At 39.6% G+C, this 9,629-nt stretch overlaps 2 protein-coding genes across 2 annotated transcripts; both read left to right on the top strand.

Moving 5' to 3' along the window:
• The first annotated feature begins 298 nt into the window (after positions 1-298).
• LOC138870796 (uncharacterized) lies at positions 299-718 on the top strand. The gene has a single exon (XM_070148635.1). The coding sequence runs from the start codon at positions 299-301 to the stop codon at positions 716-718; it is 420 nt and encodes a 139-aa protein (XP_070004736.1).
• Positions 719-2,798: 2,080 nt separating this feature from the next.
• On the top strand, positions 2,799-5,704 carry LOC138870795 (uncharacterized). The gene is made up of 6 exons (XM_070148634.1): positions 2,799-3,213; positions 3,328-3,852; positions 4,551-4,841; positions 4,901-5,041; positions 5,442-5,506; positions 5,663-5,704. Exons 1-6 carry the CDS (start codon positions 2,799-2,801, stop codon positions 5,702-5,704), a joined length of 1,479 nt encoding a protein of 492 aa, XP_070004735.1.
• The last annotated feature ends 3,925 nt before the right edge of the window (positions 5,705-9,629 follow it).

Genomic DNA, 9,629 nt, shown 5'->3' with positions numbered 1-9,629 from the left:
AAATCTCTATGTTCTTTATTTTATGTACTTATTATTCCGCAAATAGTAGTAGTTAGAACACATAGAAGAACTAGGTTCTTCTAGAGCGAAAATTGGGTACCACACAAATCACCCCCCCCCCCTCTTGTGTGGTATTGACGATTAGAACATCAATTGGTATCAGAGCAGGTTATCCTTGAAGAGGTTAACACCTTAGGAAAAGATCAAAATGAGTGCATCACCTGGGAACTGGGAAGGGCAATGCACTGCTAGGCCTCCACCTTTTAATGGTCAGTACTATTCTTGGTGGAAGAACACGATGAGGAACCACATCATAGGAGAAGACTATGAACTCTGGGACATAGTCACTGATGGTCCTCTAGCAACTACAAAGAAGAATGCTGAAGGAGTGGATGTGTCAAAGACAAGAGCTGACTGCACTGCTGAAGACTTGAAGAAATGGGAGAAGAATGTCAAGGCCAAGAAATGTCTTGTGTATGGATTGGGTCCAGATGAGTATAGTAGAGTTCAAAGTTGTACCACTGCTAAGGAAATCTGGGGCACTCTGCAAGTGGTTCATGAAGGAACACCTCAAGTGAAGAGGTTCAGAGGAACACTACTGTATTCTCAATATGAGAATTTCACCATGAAGGAAGGAGAAACCATACAAGAGATATATACAAGGTTCACCACACTAACAAATGAACTCAAGTCTCTTGGAAGGATTATTCTTGAATAAGACAAAGTTGAGAAGATTTCGACAAGGGTTATGCCAGTCTCTTGGGAAAGCAAAATCACCGCTATTCAGGAATCAAAGAATATTGCTACCCTTAAGCTGGATGAACTAATTGGAAACCTCACTGCCTATGAACTGAGAAGGAAAACCATGAAAATGGATGCACTCAAGAAGGAAAGAAGTCTGGCTCTCAGAATTGCTGAAGGTTCAGATCTGGAGGATGATGAAATGGCTATGATCACAAGAGATTTCAAAAAGTATCTGATGAGAGGAAAGGTTTCTTCAAGAGGTACAACCTTCAACAAACCAAGGGCTCCTAAGAAACAGACCAATGAGGGTTGCTACAAATGTGTTAAGACTGATCACATGATCAAGAATTGTCCTCAATGGGAAATTGAGTGGAAGAAGGAAAGGGTTGAACGAAGGAACAGGAAGAAGGAACATGCTCAATCAAAAAGGAACAAAGGATCAACAAAGGCTATGGTTGCTGCCTGGGGAGAAACATCAGATGAGGACTCAGAAGATGAAGCTAGAGATGAACAAGCACTTATGGCCATCGGAGAATCAGATGATGAACAAGAGGTAAGTATTCTTCATCTTAAAGACAAGATTAAATTCCTGTCTAAAGAAAGGTTGTCTGAGCTACTACTAGACTTCATTGATGAGTCTGAGATAATTAACAATGAGAAGGAAGATATGTCTAGGGAATGTGTGATCCTAAAATCCAAGTGCAAAAATCTAGAGTTTAGGGCTAATGAGCGTGAAAGTAAAATGCTGAGTTGAAGAACCAGGTTCTTGAATTTGACACTAGTGTCCCAGAACTTAGGTCTGAGAACTTAAAACTAAAACTAGGAACAGGAAATAAGAAAGCTGATCACATACATCTCACCCTAGAAGAAGACTTAGGAAAAATGAAGGATGAGTTGTACAGGAAGGATGAGCAGATAAGAGCATTAAAAGAAGATCTAGGGAAGGTAAAACATGAACTAGACAGAACTTACAAATGGAACAAGGCTTCTGATGCACTTTCCTGGCTACAAGAACATCACAGTAGCAACAAAAGAGGACTTGGCTATGGGACTCAAGCATCTAAATGGGATCCTAAAAGCAAGTACCTCACTCTTCCTGAGAACAAAATTTGCACACACTGTGGCAAGACTGGCCATTACAAAAATGAATGTAATGCAAAAGAAAAGGCCAGTCAAAAGAACAAAGTTTTTGTTCAAGAAAAAAGTAGGCTGCCTGGGTGGGCTAAAAGGAATTTGATTTATCACTTTGCCTATAGAAAGGGACCCAAACTAGTTTGGGTTCCTAAGACTAACCCTTGATTTCTTTTTGTAGGTCCAAGTGAAGGGAAGTAGCCAAATATGGTACATGGATAGTGGCTGCTCAAAACATATGACTGGAAGTAAGAACCAGTTCCTTTCACTTGAGGACTTAAATGGAGGTAATGTCTCCTTTGTAAATGGGAAGAAAGGTGAGATTATTGGGGTTGGAAAGGTAGGTAAGATAGACTCTCACTCCATTGAGAATGTCTACTTGATAGATGGCTTGAAATACAGCCTGATCAGTGTGTCACAACTGTGTGACAGGGGTAACCTTGTAGCATTCACCTCTACCAAATGCTTTGTGATTAACCTAACCACTGACAAGATTATTTTGCAGGGAAAAACAGTTAACAATATTTACATTGTAGATTTGTCTACTCTCTCAGAAAATGAACTTACCTGCCTAAGTGTGCTGGATAATGATTCCCTCCTGTGGCACAAAAGACTTGGTCATGTCAGTCTGAATCAGCTAAACAAATTAGTCTCTAAGAACTTGGTGATAGGGTACCCTAACATCAAATTCAAGGAAGACAAAGTTTGTGAGGCCTATGCAAAGGGGAAGCAGGTAAAATCATCCTTCAAAAGCAAGAAAATGGTAAGCACAACCAAGTCGTTGGAACTGGTCCATATAGATCTCTATGGTCTAATGAGAACCATGAGTAGAGGTGAAAAGAAATATGTAATGGTACTTGTTGATGATTATTCTAGATTTACCCGGGGTACTATTTCTAACTTCTAAAGATGAAGTATTTGACATGTTTAGTGCTTTTGTTAGAAAAACCCAGAAACAATTAGGAAATCAACTTGCATCCATTAGGTCTGATCATGGAACTGAATTTGAAAATGCTAAGTTTGCTGAATTCTGTGATGAAAATGGTATATATCATAACTTCTATGCCCCTAGGACTCCTCAACAAAATGGAGTAGTTGAAAGAAAGAACATGACTCTTGAAGACATGGCTAGGACTATGCTTCTTTCTAGTAAACTGCCCCAAAGCTTCTGGCCAGAGGCTGTAAACACTACATGTTACATTATCAATAGATGCATGACTAAACCTCTTGTAGAGAAGATTCCCTATGAATTACTTAAAGGGAGAAAACCAAATATATCCCATCTTAGGGCATTTGGATGCAAGTTCTTTGTGCACAATAATGGAAAAGACTCCCTAGGTAAGTTTGAACCCAGAAGTAATGAGGGAGTATTCTTGGGATATTCTTCACATAGCAAAGCATATAAAGTGTTCAATAAAAGAACTTTGTGTGTAGAAGAAAGTGTGCATGCAGTATTTGATGAAACTAACATTCTTTCTGAGAGACAGGAACATGAAGATGAAGCCATTGGATTGGTAAAAGACTTGACTGAAGCCTTAGCACAAGTCAAAGTGGCACCAAAAGAAGGAACAGGTGATGGAACAGGTTCTTCCATTCAGGGCAACCTCACAGAGGGAACTAGTCAAAGAGGAATTGAAATAAATCCCCTAAAAAAACTTGTTCATGACCCTGTCCCTCAGCAACAGAACATGGGAGAAGTATCTAGTAGAAACCAGTTGGTTGTAAAACCTCACAAGTATCAAAGTTCTCATCTTATTGAGAACATTATCGCTGATCCAACATTTAGAGTCAAAAATAGATCACAATTAAAGAATCTGTGTGCTTTTGATGCCTTTTTACATCTTATTGAACCTAAAAATATTGTTGAGGCTTTGCAGGATGCAGATTGGGTGAATGCAATGCAAGATGGACTCAATCAGTTCGAAAGGAGTCAAGTTTGGCATCTAGTTCCAAGACCCAAGGACAGATCAATTATTGGTACAAAATGGGTCTTCAGAAACAAACTTGATGAAGATGGAACAGTTACAAGAAACAAGGCAAGACTGGTGGTCCAAGGTTACAGCCAAGAGGAGGGCATAGATTATGATGAGACTTTTGCTCCAGTTGCAAGACTAGAGGCAATAAGACTCCTCATAGCCTTTGCAGCACACATGGACTTCGCTCTTCATCAGATAGATGTCAAAATTTCCTTCCTGGATGGCTACCTGAAAGAAGAAGTGTTTGTGAAACAACTTCCAGGGTTTGAGAGCAAGGAATGTCCTGAGCATGTGTACAAATTAGACAAGGCTCTCTATGGACTCAAGCAGGCTCCAAGAGCATGGTATGAACGACTGCCCAAATTTCTGCTTGAACATGGCTACAAAAGAGGTAAAATTGACAGTACCTTATTCCTAAGAAAAAAATTAAGGATCTCCTTGTGGTACAAATATATATTGATGACATAATCTTTTGGTCCACCACTGATAAGCTAAGTAAGGATTTTGCAAAACTAATGGGGAGTGAGTTTGAAATGAGTATGATGGGTGAGCTTAACTTCTTCTTAGGCTTACAGATCAAACAAAGTCCTAATGGAACCATGATCCATCAGCAGAAGTATGCAAAAGAGCTTATCAAAAAGTTTAAAATGGAAGAATCAAAAGAAATAGACACACCCATTGCAACTGCTACTAAATTAGACATTGATGAACCTGGTTCATCAGTTGATCAAAAGTTGTATAGGGGTATAATTGGTTTACTCTTATATCTTACTGCCAGCAGACCTGACATTGTTTTCAGTGTAGGGTTTTGTGCTCGCTTTCAGGCTAATCCTAAAGAGTCTCCCTTGACTGATGTCAAGAGGATACTAAGATATTTGAAAGGCACCACTGATCTGTGTCTTTGGTATCCTAAAGGTAGTAATTTCAATCTAGAAGGATATGCCGATGCTGATTATATAGGTTTACTTGTGGATAGGAAAAACACCTCAGGTATGACTCACTTTCTTGGTTCATATCTTGTATCATGGACCACTAAAAGCAAAATTCAGTGGCATTATTCACTGCTGAGGCTGAATATGTTGCTGCTGCATCTTGTTGTGCTCAATTACTATGGATCAAACAGCAGCTGGTAGATTTTGGAATTGACGTTGGTTGCATTCCTATATTATGTGATAACAATAGTGCTATAAGTATGACAAAGAACCCTGTTCATCATAATAGGACTAAGCACATAGATGTTAGACACCACTTCTTGAGAGATAACTATGAGAAAGGATTGATCTCCATAGAATTCTGTGCTACTGATAAACAAATTGCTGACATCTTCACTAAAGCACTGAGTAGAGAAAACTTTGAGAGGAACAGGTTGGAATTAGGGATGATTAAGATCACCTAATAGGTCCAGCTCAGAATGCACAATGAAAAAAAAAGTTGAAAAATGAAAAAAAAATTTGCCTAGGAATTCTAATCATGTGTAAATATCTAGATTAATTCTTACTCAGCTCCATACTTTAATTAGTATACTCCTGTGACATGTGTTAATATGACTCACTGATCTCTTACTAAAATTTCTCTATTATGGCATTTGAGGCATGTTCAAGAGAGTTCTAAATGAAGAAACTGGTTCATCAGTATGGGGTCATATGAAAGTTCAGGTATGTTTTCTATAATCTGCACAATTAGAAAGATTAATAATTCAATCATGAGCAGAAGTCCTATACTTGTCAAATTCCTAGAAAATTCTATCCGTTAGCATTGAACCAGTTCTGTCCATCTAGAACTCTAAACCGTAATTTTTGACTAATATCTAGGGAAGCCAAATAGATCATTCAAAATCTAGAATTTCAGGTTGATTAGACTCCTATTTGACCATTGCAAAAGGATGTCGTTACTTATTAAATGAGGAATTCACTTTAAATACACATCAATTCTACAACCTTCATCATAGCTCCAAACCGTCAAAAACTCGTCTCCCCTATCACCTGCCCTCTTCTCCAAAATTCCCAAACTCTTTCAAGAAATCGACAATCATGTCTAACCCACAAGAAAATCCTGGACCTCCTCCACCACCAGCTCCCTCAAATTCATCCCCATCTACTCCCCTAATGTATCTCCAAAACCTAGACTACAAAGGCAAAAAAATGCTTGCTCGAAAGACTGTAGCATCTGGGGCTTTGAAAAAGACTTTAAATGAAAGGTTGAAAGCAAGCGAAATGAAAGAAAGCCAACCTCCAAATTTCGACTCCAGATTTGAGTCTGAATCATATCAATCAGCGACTGAGGGGGAAGGACATGGGTCTTCTGACTCTGAGAAGACTCAAGAATTTCCTATTGAGGTAAGTTCATCTGTGATTGAAAATTTAGAGACTAGGTTTGTTCTGGTTGGACCAATTAGGGATGTTGAATTGCCTGAGAAACGTAGGAGTGGAGGTAAAAAGAATTATGAAAAATAAAAGGAGAGAGAGAGGGTGCATGTAGTGAAGAGAGGGGAATTGGAAATAGTATATTACCTGCTATTTGCGGGGTTGAACATGAAAGGGTAGAAGCGAGTGGCCTGAAGTCAGGGGGAAGTGGTTCTGGGGAAGCTGCTGAGGGGTTGGTTTCATCTGAGCAAACAGAGAGATGAACCTATTTCATCTACTGAAGAGACCTTGGTTGATCTACTGAAAAAGGTTGGGGCAAGCTATGACCCAAAGAAACGTAGAACTCCCACAACAAAAGCCCCAAATGTTCCCAAGCCTTCCAAAAAAATAAAAGTTTCATCCCCAACACCTACTGCTTCTTCAGTGCCTAAGGGTAGAGCCACAAGAAACAGGGTAAAATAGAGTGAAGCTGATCTACAAAAAGCCTTAGAAGAAAGTAAGAAAAAGAAAATGGATAAGGGAAAGGGAAAGATTGCAGAATCCTCAAAGGCTATTGAGGAAGAGGAGATGGAACTGGTCCATCAAGAAAGGGGTACAACAGTGGAAGTTCCTACACCCAAGCCTAAAAAGCCCAAGACTTCCTCCAAGAAGTCTTCCTCTGTGCCTGTGGCTTCTGAACCCACACTAGCCAAGAGGACAAGATCTGGGGTAAAAGATAAACAAACAAAAGTTTCTGATGATGATGACTGGGGTGGAAAAGAAGAAGAAAATGATTCTGAGAAGGAACAGGACAAACTTGTCATTTTTGGCAGAAGAAAGATTTTAAAAGGTAGATTGTTGAAGGACCTGGTGGAACCAGGGATGATGAGATTGGTGGATGCTTTAGATGTTCAGGTATGGAAGGACATGGTCCTTCAGATGGATGGTAGGCTAGCCAGAAATAAGCTGATTGAATTTATGGCAAATGATGTTGTTAAGGATGGAGTTGTTAGTAGCCTGGTAAAGGGAGTCCAAGTGCAGTTTGATGCAGAGAGGCTGGGAGAGATCCTGGACATACCCTCTGAAGGGTATGATGACTATACTAGGCAAAAGTGGCCATGCCTGGACTCCCTACTGCCCTTGAAATCACCAAGAGGTTTTGTGATTCAGAGGAGGTGAATAAAGCCAGGGCTGTGCAGAAAAGTGAGATGAGGCCTGAGCACAAGGTTGTGTTTGAATTTGTCAACAAGTGCTTATTGCCCAGATAGGAGAGAAGGCAAACTGCTAACTATATAGATCTGGTTCTTATGGAGTGCCTGGAGAGAGGAAAGCAAATCATCTGGCTTGCCTTCATTATCAAACTACTAGACAGGGTCATAAATGGCTCCAAGGCTCATGCTACTCCATATGGCTTCATACTAACCACAGTTCTGGACAGGATAAATGTACCTCTGAAGAAATGGGAAATGGCCTCGAGCAAGGAACACTTAGGCATCAAAACTCTTTTTGCCTGTGACTATCCAGTCAATGCCATCATAGTTGAACCTGGTTTATCTCTGAAGACACCCATCAACAACAAAGTTAGGACTTTGGTTCTGGAATGTGCAGCTAAGGAGGCTAAAATTGCTAGGCTCAAGGCTCGTGTGGTTGAAGTGGAGACTGAGAGGGATGGTCTCAGAATTGAGCTTGCCAAAGAAAAGGAGAAGAATGATGGAATTCTTCAGAACATGCTGAACTTCTCCAAACTCAACCCTCCAGTTCCTCCAAGCCTTAGGACTCCTAGCCTGTCTCATGAACTGGTCTAGTACCCCCAGTGACCCAGATTAGGGTTTTTTCTGTTTTTTGCTCATGGTTTGAATGTTTTTTCTTTCCTTTTGTGGATTGTTAGTGGCAAAATATCTCTATCAATGACAAATGTTGTTTTCTCTTGTTTAATGATCATTCTGACCTTGATAGTTTAAATATGTTTGTTTGATTACTGATGATTGTACCATGATTGCACTTGCAGTTTCCCCAATGGCCATGAGTACTTATTAAAATCTGGGATTCACATTGTGTATGCAACTTTTCGATGATGCCAAAAGGGGGGAAAAGATGAGATATTGTGCTTTACACATTATTCTGAAATAAGTGATATTTATAACCTAATTAACCTGGTATTTGATGATAAGTGAATTTTCTAAGTTTAGTATTGATGGTTAAGCTGAGTTCTTACAGGTTCCTTGATTAGTAAAAAGCATAGAGTTTGTCATCATCAAAAAGGGGGAATTTGTTGTCCCAAGAACAGGTGAAGTTTTGAAGAATGACAAATGAACTCAGTTATGGACTAAGTCCATCTTGTGAATGTCGCACCCCCCTTTTCTCGCGAAATCGGGCTTATGGCATTTAGGAGGACAACTTGTTCCCTCTTGGGAATTAGATATTGGAACTTGAAGAGTCTCCACCTAATGATTAAGGGCATTAGGACACTAAGAAGGGTTTGAGTTTGAAGGACCAGAGTTCGGGTAAGGGTTAGAAATTATCTCGAGGGGAAGGTGTTAGGCACCCCTCAAGATCCACTAGTGTAGTTCCCGGCCATGTTACAATTGTGACTTCACATAATTAAACAAGCAATTAAGGGCTAAAATAGAAGGGCTTGCATGGCAAATAAATTGAAAACTTTTGAGGAACAGCAAAGAGGGTCGAAATTTATGAAAGATTTAAGCAATTCTAAAGAAAGCAGATAAGGACAGGTAAGGGGGGTCCTTGGTTTATGATTAATACAGATCACATCAATGCAATACCTGGCAATTGCTCCTTAGGAGAGGGGTTGCACGTGGTATTAGCGCACCGGTCATCATATCCATATCTACCCTTTACTATCTCGTTAAGGTATTAGGTGCGGAATAGTATCGTTACTTATTGCATGCTAGAACCCGCCCCAATCCTATCAGTCCCGGAGGCATTTGGGACTACTAGTCCTAAAGGGAAGGGAGATCTGGTTTTTAGAGTTTTAGAAGGACAAAATTCTAGGGCGACAATCAAAACATATAAGGCAGGTATGGGGATAACACATAATAGTTTAAAGGGCTCAAACATGCCTCCTCATTTAAAGAAAGATTGTTTAGCATGTCTTGCATGTACTGGTTATGGTCTGAAATCAAATTAAAGCGTGGGATAGGCTGATTCATCACATATTTCTCAGATGAGGAGTCCGAATTAGCCTTCCCTGGTTGTAATTTATCAAAGACTAATATAGTTAATTAATTACCTAATGGTTGCCTAAGTGAGACCTATAGGCATTATATCTAATAGTGTTTGCTCTGATTTTAAAGAAAACTTACTGATTATAGAAAAAACGAAAGTTTCGCAGATTTTAGACAACATTGCAACTGATTCTAAACTTGCAGATGACATAAGCGAATCATATTCAAAGGTTACTCTTATAGGCATGATT

The sequence above is a fragment of the Nicotiana sylvestris genome, chromosome 6 (assembly GCF_000393655.2).
Source record: "Nicotiana sylvestris chromosome 6, ASM39365v2, whole genome shotgun sequence".
Classification (NCBI taxonomy): domain Eukaryota; kingdom Viridiplantae; phylum Streptophyta; class Magnoliopsida; order Solanales; family Solanaceae; genus Nicotiana; species Nicotiana sylvestris.
Note: the sequence above shows the minus strand (reverse complement) of the source record. Positions and strands in the feature narration are given on the sequence as shown.